The 19380-nt window shown below is 45.7% G+C and overlaps 1 protein-coding gene across 1 annotated transcript in view; it reads right to left on the bottom strand.

The window, feature by feature from the left end:
- The window catches only part of SNCB (synuclein beta), a 30313-nt gene that overhangs the window by 6962 nt on the left and 3971 nt on the right, over positions 1 to 19380 (bottom strand). Inside the window, exon 3 of the mRNA XM_056861814.1 lies at positions 439 to 477. Coding sequence (XP_056717792.1) covers positions 439 to 477 — 39 coding nt within the window. The remainder of the gene's footprint in view (positions 1 to 438; positions 478 to 19380) is intronic.

The following is a 19380-nucleotide window of genomic DNA, read 5'->3' as shown; positions in this document are numbered from 1 at the left end:
GATCAACCTGACAGGCTCTGCTATATCTACCCAAGTGTTATAAGGGACAAAGCAATCAACCACCCTCTGTCATAGGAAATCTGCAACCTTCGCTCTCAGAAAACCCCTACTGTTTACCCTCTTGTACCCATTCTCTATCGATTTACACAAGCCCATTCATTCCATTTGCCACCCCAATATGATGCATGCTTCACCAACCCCTTTCGGGTTGTCAACCCCACCTCCCATAAATACTGAGGCAGTATCACAGCTGATCTCTGCAGCTGGCTCTGCAAACGTGTGAGAAGAGGCTGGAAGGCTTTGTCCCGGGCCCAGTTACATAAGCTACTGACATCACTGTCCTATTAGCCTGTGATCCCTTTAGCACAACCACCCACTCAATGGCCGGGCAGAGCCAGCCATGGGAACACAGGGGCAGAAGCACCTAGGCGCTCGTACCTGAGGCCACACTTTGCACGCCTTCCCGAGTTCTGTTTCCTGAGGAGAAAGAGAGAGAAAAATGATGAATAGGAGAAACAGTCTAAGATGGGGATTTTCAGGGAGAAACATGGCCATATCACTGTCACCAGGCTGAGAAGTAGCACTTTAGGCTAGCTAATGTCTCAGCCCCAGTCCCCATTTCCCAGATATCCCAGCCATTGCCTCTAAGGGTAATAACGCTCCTATAGGGTAAAAGTCATGTGAGAAGCATGAAACATCATCCTTTGGTTGAGCCTAATTCAATTTGCTTTTTGTATTTATTTTATTAGATTTTTATCCCTGCCTGCCTCCAAGGGATTCAGGGCAAATATAGATGATCCCTGCCCCCTTGTTAATCCTCACGATAACTCTGTGAGGTACATTAGGCTTAGCGAGTGACTGGCCCAAGCCCCCTTAAGTTGCTTCCCAGCAATGTAGGGATTTGAAGTCTCTCGGCCTAATTTGCCTCACAGAATTGTTGTGAGGACCAAATGGAGCCATGAATCAGTATGCTGCTCTGAGCACCCTAGAGAAAAGGCAGAGAAAACCCAGACAAAGACAGAACTTAGGTCACCCCAGTCCCAGCCTGGCACTCTAAATTACTCTGCCATACTGGCTTTCCCTTGGCATGTGGGAGGAAATTCAGGATACCAACCCTCCCAGAAGGGCGCACCATGGTTTCAGACCGTATGACAATGCCTCAGGAGCAGCTGTCTTCTGGCCAACTTGCCGGCTCTGTGCGCCAGAGGACTATTAAAAATTAAATGGGCTCATATACTAGACATGCTCACACTGACACTAGTAATATTCTCTGACAGGCGAGCCTCAGACGCCTGTAGTTGACTGAAGACCTCAAATGCACTGACTGCCTGTTCTTTGTGAGCTGCAACTCCAGGCTAAAAATGTTATTTGGAACCTCTCACTGTGCCTCTACGGCCAAATTATGCCAAACTAACTTCCTTTTGGGAGACCTGCCATGCTTGCATTGCCAACAGTTATCTGCTCAGGCCAAAAGCAAGGAATGACCACGATTCACCTTCCAGCATACTGTTGTGGTTAGTATTGGACTAAGATCTGAGAGATCCAAATTGGAATCTCCACTCTGCCATGGATGCCTGCTGGGCAGCCTTGGAATAATCTCTCACTCTCGGCCTAACCAATTTCACAGGGTTGTGATTGTGAGGATAAAACAGGAAGGGAGAATGCTGTTGTAAGCTGCTTTAGGTCCCCATTGAGTCCTCAAGCCATAAAACTAGCAAAGGACAAAAGGAGACAGGGTGGAGTAAAGGCACCAGTCCCATCAAAGGTGTTTGAGGGGATCCAAAAGTGTGCAAAACACTGGAACACAAATGGCCCCTCGGGAGTCACCACAAAAATATTAACTGTGCAAACAGAATTCTCCTTACAATGATGTCCCTGTTAAGGATTTAACTGAAAGGTAGAACACAATAGCATATAACCAAATGTGAAGGATGACTGGATTCCTGTGTCTTTAGTGTGAAAACAGGTATTCACAGATTTAGTAGCGATTCCACAGATGATCGCCCCTTTTTGGATTGTCTTCCACACTGAACCTCTAGCCCAGAAGCGACCAGCTCTTCTTTTTTTCCAGGACAGGCTGACTGAGCATTGCAGCAATCATGAAGCCATTTTATTTATTTACTTAAATTATTTCTTCTGCTAATTTTCTAACGAACTCAAACCAGTTTCCAGATAATCAGATAAAGCCTAAAAAATTTAAACCAAGAACAATAGATTCAAACAGTCAGCACAACGGTGGGTCAATTTCCACGGGCCCTGTTAAACGATCCAGTTTTAAACGTTCCCCCCCCCCTGATCACCAGAGATGATACTTCCCACACGTCACTGGACAGCCCATCCTGGGCTGCTATTGAAAAAGCCCAAGCATGAGTTAAAACTGCCACTGAAAAAGCCGAATCATGAGCTGAAACACTTCCAACCTCCCTCAGTGTTGGGATACTAAGCAGCCCCTGTTGTGACAAGCGCAGTGCTCTTGAGGGCTCATACAAGGAGAAGTGAAAGTCAGTGTGGTGTAGAGATTAGAATATCAGACTAGGATCTGGACGACCTAGGCCCGTGAACGCACCAGCAACTTACCTCGCTATTTACATGCGTCCAGTACGAACGCATCCAAGATGAATTTAAATTTCTGTTCCCACCGCGCCGCCTTTGTCCGCTGCTTTTGATAAGCCCAGACCGGCACGCTCCCACGCATGCCCAGTCGGCTTCTCCAAGCAAGGACGGCGATTGGTCCAGCGTGAGTAAGGGAGGCGGGGGGAGTGCGGGGGTTGGCTGGCAGCAGGAAGTGGATCGAACACATTTTGCATGTTCCCACTGTAAGGCACCGGGTGTGGAGGACACTTTATTTTTTTTATTCGCCGTATAAACGGATGCGCTTAACGCGGCGAAATTTCGCTCTGGAGACGTCCTCGGAATCCTTCGGGTGAGTTGCAGTGGGAACATGCAAGGAAAGCCCGCGGAAGCCGGCGCCGCAAACGGTAAGTGCGGACATGGCCCAGGTTTGAATCCCCACTGTACCCTGAAGCTTGCTGAGGGACACTGGGCCACGTTCTCAGCCTAACCTACCTCGTAGGGTTGTTGGGAGGATAAAATGAAGAGGACAATGTAAGCTGCTTTGGGTCCCCACTGGGGAGTGAGGGGGGCAATAAATGAAGTAAAAAAAATAATAAGTCCCAGGCCATGAAGATCTTTAAAAGCTAAAATCAGCCTTCTGAATTGAACTCTGAAACACACCAGTAGGCAATGCAGACCTTTCAAGATCTCAGTAATACAGCTGAATTTGCTAACACCAGTCAACAATGGGGAGCAACACTCTGTTCTAACTGAAATTTCCAAGCTGTCTTCAAAAACTCCACACAAAGCGCATTACAGGGGTTTTCCGCATGGCGTTATGTCAGTTCTGGCCCCTTACCACTTTGGTTTATCTCTTGTCTTCCATAAGTTCTTTGGAGCCATTATTTTTCATCTCGCATTTGTTCCCTGTTTTTTTCCCCCCTGGTTTTTTGGGACCACTTTTTATCCCGACTTTACCTAGCAGTTGAACTTGAGTCACATTTGTTCATAAGTACAATGTTTTCTGTTCTTTTGTTGGTTCCTCCCACTTCTAGACTGGGCCGTGCGATTGTGGGACAATCCCCCCCCCCTGTGCTCTCCTTCCTCCACCTCAGTAAGGAGGAATTTTTATCTTCATCACTTAGTGAATACCAAGCCCCTCTTCTAGTGCGTGCATAACAAAAAGAAATTGGCACTGTGGTGCCGCCACCAATGACAACAGCACCCTCACTCAAAAATCCTGATTTCTTAAAACACATCTGTAAGAAAATAAACCGATTTAGCAACTGGAAAGATGCAGAGGGAGCGAAGGTATGCGGAACTCCCGTGTTCAACACAATTCCGATGCTAGTGAATTGACTGATAAGAAAAACAGGAATAACTCATGTGTGCAGAAAACCCCACAGTAAACTAGCCTCAAGGTTACAGTAGAATGGATCAGAATAGCTAGATTGTTTATAATCCAGAAGGAGATGCGATTTTCAAATTAGATGTAAGTGAAGAAAAGCATTCCTGGCAACAACACTGACCTGCTTCTCTATCTGCAAGTCTGGGTCCAAGAATACCCCCTGACTTGTTAATGGAATCCACCAATGCCATAGCGATACACCCGACTCCTACTGGACAGATTCTGCACCTCCCTGTGCCACTCTCTGCATTTTATTGCGGAGGAAAGGTTGAAACTGTAGCAGGGCTGCTCCTCTAATGTCCACCTGATGTTCCAGGCGATGCAGACAGGTCACATGATCTACAGTATCAAACACAGCTGACAGGTCAAGCAAAACTAACAGCAAAGCTTTGTCTGTATCCATCTGCATGTGCAGACCCGTCAACCAGAGCCACCAGTGCCATCTCCACTCCAAAACCAGTCCTGAAGCCAGACTTGAAAAGGGTCAAGGGCAAATGTGTCATCTAGAAAAACCTGGAGCTGTTCTATCACAACCTAGTCTATCACCTTACCCTGAAAGGGTAGGTTAGAAACTGGCCTATAGCTCACTGGAGCATTCACTGGCATTGAGGCCTTTTTTGGCTATGTTATATTCATTGCTTATTTTAAAGATTTTGGGAAGTAGCCTTCTGATAGTGAACTGAGCCAGCAGTACTGTATACTTCTCCATACATGATTTAATCAACCAAGATGGGAATGGTTGTAATATGCAAGCCTTCAGAACTCCCACAACCCTGTCAACATCCATTAAGGAGACCAATCCATATACAAATACGATCAGATGGTTCTTCCTACACCTCTGCTACCTGATTTGTAATACCACTGCAGCCCATGTTGGACCAGATGAGAGAAATTTTGTCTGCAAATAAACTAGCAAAATGTCAGCGCTACTATCAGATTCCAAGTCAACCAAATCTCACCTAGGAACCGCTAGGCTAAGCACAATTTTGAATAACTGATCCAGACTGTGCAAATAAAACTGCTGAGGGAGGGGAAGAGGTTTCTTCACCACTGTCATCGCCCCCTCATAGGCTTTTAAATGAGCTCTATGGTGTGCTCTGTCTGATTCGATTCAGGTTTTCGTTCAACAACGCACTGTCTTCTTACCCTTTTAATTTCCCTCATCTTATTGGTAATCTGAGGAGCCTTTAAGGGAGAAAGAGGGCACCTAAGAGCCTCCGTGCCTCTTAAATTCCTCAGTTGAACTGCTAGCCAGATTCTCAGCATCCCTCAGAGGTGAATCCATAACTCCCTGAAGGTGGACAACAAAATCTGTCTTTGCAGAGAGAGGTAGGTAGGATCACCCGTGCCACATTCTTCCATCACACACAGCAATGCTTCAATTTTTTTAAAAAACAAAAAACTACCCTGAGTGACTTTGTAAAAATGGCACCAAATAAGCAGTCCAAGCTCTGCTCACGACATGAGTCCGATCCCAACGGAAGTTGGTTTCAGGTAGCCGGCTCAAGGTTGACTCAGCCTTCCATCCTTTCGAGGTTGGTAAAATGAGTACCCAGCTTGCTGGGGGTAAAGGGAAGATGACCGGAGAAGGCACTGGCAAACCACCCCGTAAAACAAAGTCTGCCTTGTAAACGTCGGGATGTGACGTCACCCCATGGGTCAGGAGTGACCCGGTGCTTGCACAGGGGACCTTTCCCTTTTTATTTAAGTAGGATATGGGAAGGGCAGCCATGAAGGAGCTAGAAAATATTTTGAAGTGTAAGGATGTGTCACTGGCCACCAAGACTAGATTAATTCATGCCATCGTATTCCCTATTACTATGTATGGGTGTGAAAGCTGGACAGTGAAGAAAATAGGAAGAAAATAGATTCCTTTGAAATGTGGTGTTGGAGGAGAGTGTTACGGATTCTGTGGACTGCCAAAAAAACAAATCAGTGGGTTATAGATCAAATCAAGCCTGAACTGACCCTAGAAGCTAAAATGACTAAACCGAGGCTGTCGTATTTTGGTCACGTCATGAGACAACAAGCGTCACTGGAAAAGACAGTCATGCTAGGAAAAGTTGAGGGCAGCAGGAAAAGAGGAAGACCCAACAAGAGATGGATTGACTCAATAAAAGAAGCCACGGCCTTCAATTTGCAGGATCTGAGCAGGGCTGTCAAAGACAGGACATTTTGGAGGACTTTCATTCATAGGGTTGCCATGAGTCGGAAGCGACTTGACGGCACTTAACACACACAGGATATGGGAAACCCATGTTCAAATCCCAGCCTGGGTGACCTTGGGCCAGTCACTCTTCACTTCTCTCAGACTAGTAAACATCAAGCTGTTTTATACAGAGTCAGACCATTGGTCTGTCAAGGTCAGCATTACCTACTCCAACTAGCAGCAGCTCTCCACTGTCCAGGTCAAGGTATTTCAGATCGCCAACTCCCTGATCCTTGTAACTAGCAATGCCAGGGATTGAACCAGAAACTTTCTGCATGCAAAGCAGCCACTCTGCCATTGAGCCCCAATGCAACATTCATCTATCTCACAGGATTATTGTGAAAATAGAAAGGAGAGACCAATGCACACTGCCCTGAGTTCACTGGAGGAAGGGCAGGATTTTTTTTAAAAAAACCACACATACTAAATAAATGATAGTTCAGGAGGAGTAATTTTTGCAACCTGGCATGCAAAATTACAAAAAGCTGCACCTGCAGAGAAGGGATAGTGCAAAGCATGGCCTATCCTGTAGAAAGAAGAGAGAAGGAATAACAGGATGGCACCAAGCTTCATCAGTCTCCAGCACCAGAAATGGAAAAGTACAAGCAGGTGGAACTCAGAGGAAATCTGATTTAGGCAGCACCTTTTTTGTTCATTTGCATCAACACTGACGGAATGACACCTGAGTGCGCAACACAAAAATCCTCCTGTGGAATGAATGGTTAGCAAGCAGCGAAGGAAAAGTCTAACACAGAGCCAAGCTACACTTGACACAAAAATGTGTTCCTTTAAATGCCACTGGTTGCTTCTGAAACGGAAAAGCAGCTTTGGGGGGGGGATGACTTTCAACAGAGCTCCTTAACCCCCCTCCCCACGCCACAGAGAACTGGCACAGGGTGGGGCTAAGCAGTGATCCAAGGAGTCACTGGCTTAATATTACTATATGATATTACTATAATTACGATATTACTATAATTATCAAAGAAAAATTAAGGGAGGGGCCACAGCTCATTGGTAGAGCACCTGGTTGACATGCAGAAGGTCCCGGCTGCAGTCCATGGTATCTCCAGTTAAAGGGATCAGACATTAGGTGATGTGAAAGACCTCAGCTGGAGACCCTGGAGAACCCCTGCCAGTCAGAGTAGACAAGATGGTCTTCGATCTGAATATCTAACTCAATATAAGGCAGCTCAGCTCTCCCTTGCTTCTTCCTCTACTATGCGTTTCAAGCATAAATATGATCTAGAAACACATGGGGGAGGGAGAATGGCTGGGGGGGATTGCAGAGGAAAGGGGAGGGGAAACTTAGGCACCCCCCGACACCTGCTACTTCTCCATTCCAAACTGTCTTTTCTCAAAGCTCCTTTTCCCTTCCAGCAGAAGCTGTCAGGGTTTAAATGCATGCATTTGTGCAGAACATCATTTGTTTGCCTCTTTGATCAAGGCTACGGCAGCTAGCCAAGAAATGGTGGGTAATTTAGAAGAGCCCAGGAAAGCAGTAGGCATGGAAAGGAAAGGTTCCTTGTTCCCTGATTCTAAACTAAATGAGCAAAAGCCCACCTAGAACACCCCTGGCACCACCTAAATAGTATACAATAAAAGAAGAACCCTATTACAAAACAGATGACTAGCCACTGGCATTTAAAGCACCCTGGTCCTGGCTGCTCCCAGTCACACAACCAGACCTCCAACATGGCAGGATGGCATTTTATTTATTTCATTCTGTTTTACTTCATTTATACCCCACATTTCTCCCTACTGGAGACCCAAAGAGGCTTCTATAGTTTTCCTGTCCTCCCTTTTATCCTCACAACAACCCTTTGTTGAAGACTTTCTATTCCTTGGCTCCATCATCAACCAAAAGGGAGACTGCAGCCAAGAAATCAGAAGGAGATTGAAACTGGGAAGGGCAGCCATGAAGGAGCTAGAAAAGATTCTTAAGTGTAAGGATGTGTCACTGGCCACCAAGATTAGGTTAATTCAAGCCATTGTATTCCCTATTATTATGTATGGGTGTGAAAGCTGGACAATGAAAAAAGTTGACAGGAAGAAAGTAGACCTCTTTGAAATGTGATGTTGGAGGAGAGTGTTACAGATACTATGGACTGCCAAAAAAACAAATCAGTGGGTTATAAATCAAATCAAGCCTGAACTGACCCTAGAAGCTAAAACGACTAAACTGAGGCTATCATATTTTGGTCACATTATGAGAAGGCAAGAGTCACTGGAAAAGACAGTCATGCTAGGAAAAGTTGAGGGCAGCAGGAAAAGAGGAAGACCCAACAAGAGATGGATTGACTCAATAAAGGAAGCCACAGCCCTCAATTAGCAAGACCTAGCAAGGCTGTCAAAGATAGGTCATTTTGGAGGACATTGATTCATAGGTTCGCCATGAGTCAGAAGCTACTTGACGGCACTTCACACACACCCCCACACACACCCAAGGCTGAGAGCGACCCAAGGTCACGCAGCAGTCTTCCATGGCAGAATGGGCATTCAAACCCAGGTCTCTTAGATCCCTGGCTGACACTGTAACCACTACGAACCCTGCCTCTAGTGTTAGATCTGAAGCATGGTCTGAAGGCACTTGATACCACTGAAACTAGCCTGGTCTGGCTCTAGTTAGTACTTGGTTGGGAGGCCTAGGACCTTGCTGAGCACTGCCTTGGGCTCCATGAAGGGTAGATGGGATCTAATCATAATGAATTAATTAACAAGGCCTGGCAAGAATCCAGTAGCCTGAAAAGGCCAGTTGTGTGCAAAAGTAACAGAGTGTGTTAAAAAAAAAGGCCTGAAATCCTCCCAAGCTCCACCATGTGCCACTCAACAGAGAGCCACAATCACAACACCCTAGACAATCCATGTGAATTCAAACACCTATTTGGGATATTCATGCTTTGGCAGAAAAGATGCAGACTAAATGGCCAAGTCCAATCAAACGTAATGACTAAATTACTGCTGGTTATGACAGTTATGATTTTAAAAGAGAGAGAATCGACCCTGCAGCACACGCTCAAAGATGTCATACGGCACTCCCAACTTCCAGTCCACACATCACAAATCATCTCTCTTCTCCAATGCTTTATTATGGATTGCTAATCCCTGGAATGGCACACCCTGGAATGCAGCGCAGCTTCAAACTGGTCGCACCAAGCGTGCAGATCTCTGACAGCACAGCTGACCTCGAGGGGTGGTCAGAGACACCTAGGCAAAATCTAAACTAGACAAGGTTGGTCATCTCAACGAACATGGCTAGTGGCAACGACATACCGACTCACAACGCAAAATGCTAATAGCAGTTCTAGGCCAACTGTGGTGGAAGAAGCCAGCGGGATGCATCGCCATGATGTGGATACGGCATCAGACGCTGCCAGGTGGGGCTGCGGAGGCTCCTGATGGAACCCCCGTGTCATTTCCCCAAAGTCACCAACACTCTTGGCTCTCAATTCACCTGCCTTGATGTAAAAGGCCCCCTGCTGGATAAATGTGGCTTAACTATTCCTACCACTCACAACCAACGTTGAGCTTTTCTTGGTTTTTTGGGAGGAATACTTACGAACATTCACATGCTACCCATTTGTTGCAGGGCATCCAGATTTCTTTCCTCCAGACAGTGATTCCACCACAACTATAATGCATTTTCCCAGTGCTCATCTGCAGTGGTTTGCCACAGGGAAAGTATGATTCTTCCCCCCCCCCCCCAGCTAAAGCATCCACCACAATTATGAAAGGCATATAGAATGAGATTGTGCACATGGTATGGGCCCTTACAGGATAGTTTCTGTGCCATCACTAGGAATGAGTAACATCATTCTTTCTTCTCCTATCCTCTTAGAAGCTGAACTTTTCACCCCTGAACCGTGGGAGCACTTTAAAAAGAAGGAAGTTTTCCTGCCCTGAGATGTTCTATTAGCTTGCTGCTGACATGTTTTAATTTTGGTTGTATTTTTATTGATTTTACTGTCATTTTATTCTGCAGATTTTACGGTGACTCTTGTACAGTATGCCTGCTGATGTGGTTTTATCTTGCTAATCTATTTATAAGTTACACTTATAAAATAGTGTAAATAGTGTAAATATAAAACATAAAACTGTGTGTGTGTAAAGTGCCTTCAAGTCGCAGCCGACTTATGGCGACCCCTTTTTTGGGGTTTTCATGGCAAGAGACTAACAGAGGTGGTTTGCCAGTGCCTTCCTCTGCACAGCAACCCTGGCCTTCCTTGGTGGTCTCCCATCCAAATACTAACCAGGGCCGACCCTGCTTAGCTTCTGAGATCTGACGAGATCAGGCTAGCCTGGGCCATCCAGGTCAGGGCTAAAACATAAAACTACAGGATATAAAAACTTTAAATTAATGCTAAAGGAGGAAAAAACAAACAAGCTATAGCCTATGTACTCTGACCTGGATGGCCAAGGTTAGCCTGATCTCATAAGACTTTGGAAGCTAAGCAGAGTCCACCCTGGTTAGTACTTGGATAGGAGACTGACTAACAAGGAAGACCAGGGTCGTTATAAAGAGGTAAACAATGGGAAGTTGCCTCTGTTCATCTTTTTGCCTTGACAACCCTATGGGACTATCGGAAGTCGGATGTAAGCTTACAGGACTTTCCAGCACTACAGCTTACGTAAATTTTATTTTCTTTAATGGGCAATCTTTTTAAGTGGTGCTGATCTTCCAGGGAGTTCCTGTGGTGGTAAATTTTATTTTCTTTAATGGGCAATCTTTTTAAGTGGTGCTGATCTTCCAGGGAGTTCCTGTGGTGGTGAGTTCCACCAGTTTGTTGCATTAAGCAACTGCATGTGTGTTATGTTTTAAGTGCCGTCAAGTCACTTCCGACTCATGGCAACCCTATGAATCAATGTCCTCTAAAACGTCCTATCCTTAACAGCCTTGCTCAGATCTTGCAAATTGAGGGCTGTGGCTTCCTTTATTGAGTCAATCCATCTCTTGTTGGGTCTTCCTCTCTTCCTGCTGCCTTCAACTTTTCCTAGCATGATTGTCTTTTCCAGTGACTCTTGTCTTCTCATAATGTGACCAAAGTTACCTTTTTAGTGTTACCAGCTGGCTCTCTGTTTTCCAGGAATGAAAAAGGATAAAAGGGAGCATGGTGTATTAAAAAAAGGAACTGCCTTGGGCGATTTTGGAGACACAGAATAGTCTAAATAAACTAAATAAATATTGCATATAATAGGATACACAGAATTTGGGGGTTCCTAGCTGTCAGGGCATAAATGCCAGCTTAAGCACCAGTTACTACAAGATTCTGTCAGAAATCCAGGTTCTCAAGTCATGGGACTGCATTAAAATCAGAGTTTCCATTACTCAGTTCCTATCCCATGGGATTAGGGGGAAAAACTATAAAATGTGATTTACTTACAAGCTGAATGGCTGAGTTTGCAAAGAGCTTAACAGCTCTCTATCTGCCTTCTCTGACTATACCATGGATTAACTACCTGCACATATCCCATAGTGGAGCCTTATATGCTGGTAAATCTCTGTGAAGACGCTTCCATTTAAATTTGAAACAACACACTTTGCCACTAGCCATAGGCTACTGCTATGTAGGACACCCCATGGTAACAGTGAGGATGGTCTTCATGAGTACTCATGCACAATAACATGTGTCAGAGCCCTCCTCTGCAAAAGGGAGCTACTGAATGTAACCACCATGTCAACTTCTATCTGTATCTGTAGTGACTCACACAGAGGGCCATAACTTGCTTGCCTGTCTGAGTGAACAAAGATTGTGAGATATCAGTTCCAAAAAGCAGTAGCCAGGGGTTCAGTTATAAAACAAGATATACCTGGACAACATCCTTCCTACAAACCAACCCTCTAATATTGAAAGCTCTGACCCCAACCACGCCCTGACCTGGATGGCCCAGGCTAGCCTGATCTCATCAGATCTCAGAAGCTAAGCAGGGTCAGCCCTGGTTAGTATTTGATGGGCGACCACCAAGGAAGTCCAGGGCTACTGTGCAGAGGAAGGCACTGGCAAACCACCTCTGTTAGTCTCTTGCCTTGAAAACCCCATGAGGGGTCGCCATACGTCGGCTGCGACTTGACGGCACTTTACACACACACACAACCCCAAGCACATCGTTATTCAGTGGTAAACTTTGTACATGTTCTAACACACTCTTCCTTATTACTGCTCCACAACCACCAGGGCCAAGCCCTGAAAACAGGTTTCACCCTTTTTCAAACTTTTATTTGCATCTGGATGGGCTGTATTTTCCCCAAACCTCATTGCTTTTGTCGAGTACCCCCAGAACCTTAGGGCTTGTGAAAACCAAAGCCCTCTTCCGATCAACATTTTGGTCTTGCTTGTTACACCACCCCCTTGTGGGCAATACTGGGAGAGCGCTAGTTGGGGTTAATTTATCTTGCCCATGCCCTTAGGCAAGGGTGTCCAATCTTTTGGCTTCCCTGGGTCACAATGGAAGAAGAATTATTATCTTGGACCGCACATATAATACACTAACACCAACTTAGGCCACACATAAAATACACTAACACTAACGATAACTGATTCATAATGTTTTAGGTAATGTTTAACGATTCTGTGTTGGGCCACATTCATAGCCGTCCTGGGCCGCATGCGGCCTGGGGGCCGCAGTTTGGACAAGCCTGCCTTAAGGGAAAGGTTCCCGTCTCCCTGCACCCAAGCAGCATCGAAGCATGTATCTCCCAACATAACAGCAACAGATTGAGATAAGGCTGCTCCTTCCTCTCTCCAAGCTTTCCTGCTCTCAGCTCTTGCTTGGGGGTATTGCTCATTAATAGCATGTGCGCCTTGTGCAGGCCCTTGTGGTGCTGCTGGTAACGTAGCCTTTCGGCTCCTAGAACTGCATCTAACACCAAGGCATGCAGCCCTCCGAGCAGGGAATTCCATAAGCAGCTATGGGAGAGGGGCTCAGAGAGTGTAGTACGTGATGGCTGGAGGGCTGCTGTCAGAGCCGTCACTGTAAGTCATCTCTCAGGCAGCGTAATCAGCTATGAACTGATTTTCTTTCACAAGTCTCATGGGGACACACAGGGGTAGGCATGCGCAGCACCTCAAGAATCACAAACATGGACTGCGGGAAGTGGGGGAGGGCAGCCCACCAGAGGCTCGGCCCCTTTACCAGTGCCTCCTTTAAAAAAAGCATAGCCGGCACAAGGGCCTTGACGGTTTACCGGCAACTGCACTGAAGGAGCTAACCACAATCCTCAGCAGAGTGACACCCTTTTAAGCCCATGGAAGTCGGTGGGTTTAGAAGGGTGTCACTCTGTTTGAGGTTGCACTGTAAATCCCTTCTTGGCAAAGAGCATTATCGTGTCGACTGCCCAGAGGCCAGGCTACAATCAGGGCTTTCACGCTCCGAGAAGGGGTAATCTGACAGTTTGTAAACATCCTCAGCTCCAAACACCCTCTGGACACCTTGGGGGCATCTGTCCTTTGGGCTTACCAACTCCTTAGAGCTTTGCCAACTTCGGCGTGTTTTTCATATGGTGCACCTATGGGATAATGCTTGAGCTGGAACAGCTGAGATCAAGCATCAACACCGGCACAGTATTCCTACCCCCCACTGTACTCCACCATGCCGTTTGGCCCTGGAGAAACCCAAGAGGAACCCATAAAAGAGATAAGAGGATCCAGTGACCAGGCTGGACAAAGGCCCAAGAAGAACTAAGGGTTTACATCCTTTGTCAGTCATGCCTTTACAGAGCAGTGGAAAAGGTGCAGAATAAGATATTGGCTTCATTTAAAAAAAAAGATATTGGCTTCATTTTTAAAAGTTTGCGAAGATTAGGTAGGCAATGCCTGAGAATGGAGGTTTTTAAGCAGAGGCTAGATGGCCATCTGTCAGCAGTGCTGATTCTATGACCTTAGGCAGTTCACGAGAGGGAGGGCATCTTGGGCATCTTCTGGGCATGGAGTAGGGGTCACTGGGGTGTGTGTGGGGGAGGTAGTTGTAAATTTCCTGCATTGTGCAGGGGGTTGGACTAGATGACCCTGGTTGTCCCTTCCACTCTATGATTCTATGAAACTCTCAGAGAAGGAGAAGCTACTGAATAATGCTTACAGTGATCAAGGAGCATAGTTTCAGTTCCACACATAAGCTCCTTGTTATGTGTTAGGAAAAAATGAATGCTAATTTGCATGATTTATAGAGGTTGCAGAAAACAATTTGTCTTGTCGAAGGCTTTCACGGTCAGAGTTCATTGGTTCTTGTAGGTTATCCGGGCTGTGTACACAGCCCGGATAACCTACAAGAACCAATTTGTCTAATTGCAGAATTTGGGGTACCTTTGTGCACAGTTCTGTTCCCCTCCCCCCCTAAAAACTTTGGGTGAAAAGCTCTGATGGTGGCCCTTTGCCAGTTGGATTGGCACATTTGCCACTAGATTTTAGGGTGAATTCTCAACGTCTGTAGGTCACGCTAATGAAGCACTGCACACACTAAAATAACAAGAATCCATTCCTCAGGACTGGGGACTGAAGCAGTTACTCTCCTTTCAGCTTCTGCCCTGGCCTCTGCCACAGTGCAAAAGCTGAGTCTTCTGAAAAGCTACCATCTCTGTGCCACCCTACAGTGCCAGCCCAGTGCAGCTAGAGAAACTTCGGAGTCCAGCTGGGTGTTCTGAGTGTTCTTTCCTGCTACTTGCAGTTCTCCTGCCCAGCAGCTCCTGGGAGCATTCTTTTCATTATTTACAAGCTTTGGTTCATAAGGGTAACTGAGTCATTATAACAGACCTCTTTAAGGGACTTGACTCGCTACCTTGGGACGTTCCAATTAAAACAGCAGCATTATATGACAGCAATGAAGTGCACAATCCAATTATTAAGTATGCTGAAAGTAGACATGCCCAGATTAGGATCACACACACACACACACACACACACACACACACTCACACACAGACAGAGAGAGCGAGAGAGAGCAGACTATAGCCAGCAATCTGGTGGAAGGTATTAAAATGCCTGCCAATAAATAAATAAATAAATAAACACACACACACACTCACACAGACAGAGAGAGCGAGAGAGAGCAGACTATAGCCAGCAATCTGGTGGAAGGTATTAAAATGCCTGCCAATAAAACATGTCCAAGATACAAAATGGCCAGAGTAGTAATTAATGAGGAGGACTGGGCATTTCCTGCAGTCTGGGTTGCTTGTTATGCTGGGCCTGTTCCAAAAATGTTCTAGTGCAGCCAAATGCAAGGTTGTCCATCTAGGAACAAAGAATCTAGGGCATACCTAGAGAATGGGAGGCTCTGTCCTGGAAAGTAGTAGCTATAGGAGATCTTGCTTCTGCATTAACTACTGACCGAGACAGGGCAGCTGCTCCTCAATTCATTCGCTCAGTCACCACCATAGTTTAGAATCAACCTGCTATTTCATCCAAAGAACCCTTTGCCTGGATTAGTTCATCTTTCAGAGGGTGCATCTAAAATTCCCCTCACACAATCAGTTAAATTAAAGTGTAGTAAAGGATCTTTTTTCCCTTCTTGGTTGTGCTGCACGTATGCAAAGCTTTCTTTTGCACAGAAGACAAATGAGCCACTGGCTTGCAGGAGAGCTGAGTTTTCTCCCGCGGACCAAAGCTACACTTGCCTGTCAATCGGATTCTGCAACAAACTGCAATTCATTACACCTGAGACAGTAATAATAGAAGAAAATGCATAGCCTAAATGGGTTTACTTTGAAAGAACTCTCCATAATTTAAATGGTGTTTACTTTCAGTTAAATGGACACAAAATTACAGCCTTAAGTTACTTCGGTGAGAATCGTCAAGACGAAATGACAGTTCGACACATGCAGCAAAAAAAAATGAGGTGATAGAGTGGACTGTACCACCTCAGCATCCAGGTAGGGGAGACGGTTGTCTAAAAAAAATCTTCCTCACGTAAAAAGCTTCTTGCACATTTTTTATCAGCACATCTGGGAAAGAGGGCTGCCCTAAACCTCTCTCCCAGGTGTGCTAATTCACAATATGCAGGGAATGTTTTTAATGTGAAACAGCATTCAAAAACATAGTTCATTTTTCCACCACCTCAGTCTGCATAATGAGTGGAATGGCGGTAAAGGCAGAGTCACGAGGTTCTGGAAGCTGGATCCCCCCCTTCTCAGCCTACTCGGCTACTGCCCAGCCCAGCGTGAACCATCTGTTCTACAAATAAAGCAGGCAGAGATCCTTGCACACGGTCACGTGCGTGCAGCTTCAGGGCTGGCTCCAGGCTTTGAAGGGGGCAGAACAAAATGCCCTTCACTGCTTCCCCACTAAAAACACTGGTCCCTTGGGCTTGTACACACACACACACACACTTTCACAGAAAAGAGTAGAGCACAACAACCCTTTGACCCTTCTTTAATCTCTGGCAGCACCAGAAAGGTTAAAAGGGGTCTGAGTCACGCTCTGCTCTATGCCCCGTGACCCAGAGGGGACAATCTCCCATTGGTGGTGGAAACTGATGAGAACAGTAGTGACTTCCGCAAGGGGACAATACTCTGTGGCTTCCTTGTTGCTGCTGCAGGTGGCAATTCAGGGCAGAAGCAAGCAATGGGTTTCCCAGCATTTCCCCCCCTGCCCCAGTGCCCAGCACTACCGGGGATGGCTTTGGGGTTAGTTTTTTAAATCAGTAATCAACACATTGCTATAGCTATGCATCAATTACTAATTTCCCTTGCTCCATGGCTGCTATTTCCCCATAGCAGGAAATGGCACCAATGGAAATGGCACCAATGTGGGCATAACTGGGATAGATCTAGCCTATCCTGTCCACCCCAGCTTTACTGTAATCTTAGAAAAAAAGAAAGAAAGAAAGAAAGACAGACAGACAGGTTTTGGAAAGATTGTAGGAAAGCCAGTGGTATTCTCAGGTCTCAAATCATGTCCGGTTTCTTGTAGGCACCTCTGGTTACAATCCCAAATATAGCAGAGGTAGGGGAGAGGGGAAAAAAGATTCACCCTGGTTCTCGTAGGTTATCCGGGCTGTGTAACCGTGGTCTAGGAAAGAAAATACCAAGACCACGGTTACACAGCCCGGATAACCTACGAGAACCAATGAACTCTGACCGTGAAAGCCTTCGACAAAAGATTCACCCTGTCTTAAGATCCTATGCCATCTTGGAATTCACATCCTCCAAATACCCGACATCCCCTCATGGGAGATGGTTCCATAGTTCAAAAATGTAGAGATGAGTGACTCTGCCCCTAAAAGCTACATGTCTATAATAGGTGGGACCAGACTGTCTAGGAACTCTCCATGTACTTAATCCTCCCTCCATGATTCCTATACCTTCCTCTTCTAGTAAATGCCAGAGCTTCCTAACATACTGAAGCAGGAAGAAGGTGTGCTAGGCCTCTGAAGGAACATGGCTGTGGCACCAAGCTACCTGAGCAGAACCCAAGTATCTCAGAAAGGTTCTAGCCCACTTGGTTGCAGAGGGGGGAAAAAACGTGGCAAGCACGTTTTGCTAGAAATAGAAAAAATGGAAAAGGTATCCAGTGATCATATGGCGCGACTTCTTTAGTTAGCACATCTATCAGCTACTACCTGTAACACCCCCATCAACATCACTCCGCTCTTCCAAATCATATTATTTCCCCCATAACTTTTGCACATGCTGCAACTCCAGTCTCTAAGGGGAAAAAACCCTGAATTATATACCAATTCCATGAAAAAGAAAAAAATCCCTCACTCCACCACAATCATGTAATTATGTAAGCTGTGTGAAGCTATCAAACTAAATTCACCTATCTAAATGTGTATAATCTATTCTAGCCACTGAATCTTACTTTTCTGTTGGGGAAAAGGTGTTTTTTTTTTAAACACACGATTCCAGGCAGCCTGTTGTTTTTCTTCCAACGCAGTTGCATAGAGATATTGCAGAGACAAGATTGTTCAGAAGACCTGGGGAGATGTAGGCAGCAAAGCTTACAGCAGGAAAGGATGGAAGCTACTTGAAGCCCCAGCTATTCCCAGTAGGGAGTGATATAAAAAGGAACAGAAACCAGCAGTGTGCAGGAGCTTTCAGGAAAAGGGTGCTTGAAGAAAAAAAGGCACAACGTGTGTCTACTGCTGGAGGTCTCTTTAACAGTGCCAGTTACTAACTAGAAGGCGTCCTGCCTCTACCAACTAGAAGTGCTGTTTATATGACATTAATTAGGGGGTTTCTAATTTCATTAGTAAGCCTTCCCAGCATAGGAGGATTACTGTGCCTTTCTACAGTAAAATAACCAAGAATTGGGGGGGGGGGGGAATGCTGCATTTTGCAGAAAAAAGGGAGAAGTTCATGGACAGCATGGAAGGATGGGGTGTGAGGAAGAGAGAAAGGGAGAGAGATGGACATGATCAGCAGAAGACAAAGACAGAGTTTGACAGATGGATGAAAGACAAAGGTCCCATTTACAGAGGTACCTCAGTCACTCCTACACTGTTCACATAGAGAGGAGAGCTAAAGGGAGGAAACTGCCCCCACACACACACACTGATTAGCCAGGAGAAAGCTGCTTGACCTGTCCGCAGGGAAGGGACTGGCACCTGCAAGCCTGCCCAGAAGGCATTCAACCAGAGGGCATGGCATCAGAGAGCATTTACCCCCTGGGAACACTCCACATGAAGGAAGAGGTGTACAGGCCTGCTTTTTAAAGTGCACTAATACCCTTGTTTCATGTGAGCATCACATGAGTGAAACCTGCTGCTCTCATTCTCAAAGTGCCTATGCGCACCCAAGTCAATATGGCTGCTTGTGGAATGGGAAGAATTCTAGGATACATCCAACCTCCTCCCCCCAAGCATTCACTAAGCATGGTCCTCCAGGGAGAAAAAATATATATTGATATCTTGCTTTGCAACTTAATAAGCTTCCAAGGCAAACCATAAATCTACATCAATACATTACAATCAATTGCTCAGAGTAATATTCCTAAAAATGAAAAGACAGTAAAGCAGCCAGAGTAGCAAAAATGCATTATAAATTAAAATACTAGGGTAACAGTCTTAACTTGGTGCCTAAAGATCTATAAAGGTCACACCAGGAGAGAGTGTCTGAGGAGGGCGTTCCACTACCACCTTAGGCCTGAACTTAATGTTAAGTGATAATCCCTGATCGCCGCGAGGACTTGCAGCCAGACTGTTTCCTGTGGAAACACTATTCTGAAGCACCACAGGGGCGCAAGAAAGAGGAATACTGGGCCATGAGAAGGAGCTTCAGCCT

Source organism: Euleptes europaea, chromosome 1, assembly GCF_029931775.1.
Source record: "Euleptes europaea isolate rEulEur1 chromosome 1, rEulEur1.hap1, whole genome shotgun sequence".
Taxonomy (NCBI): domain Eukaryota; kingdom Metazoa; phylum Chordata; class Lepidosauria; order Squamata; family Sphaerodactylidae; genus Euleptes; species Euleptes europaea.
The sequence above is the reverse complement of the archived record's forward strand: the minus strand, read 5'-3'. Positions and strand labels throughout refer to the sequence as shown.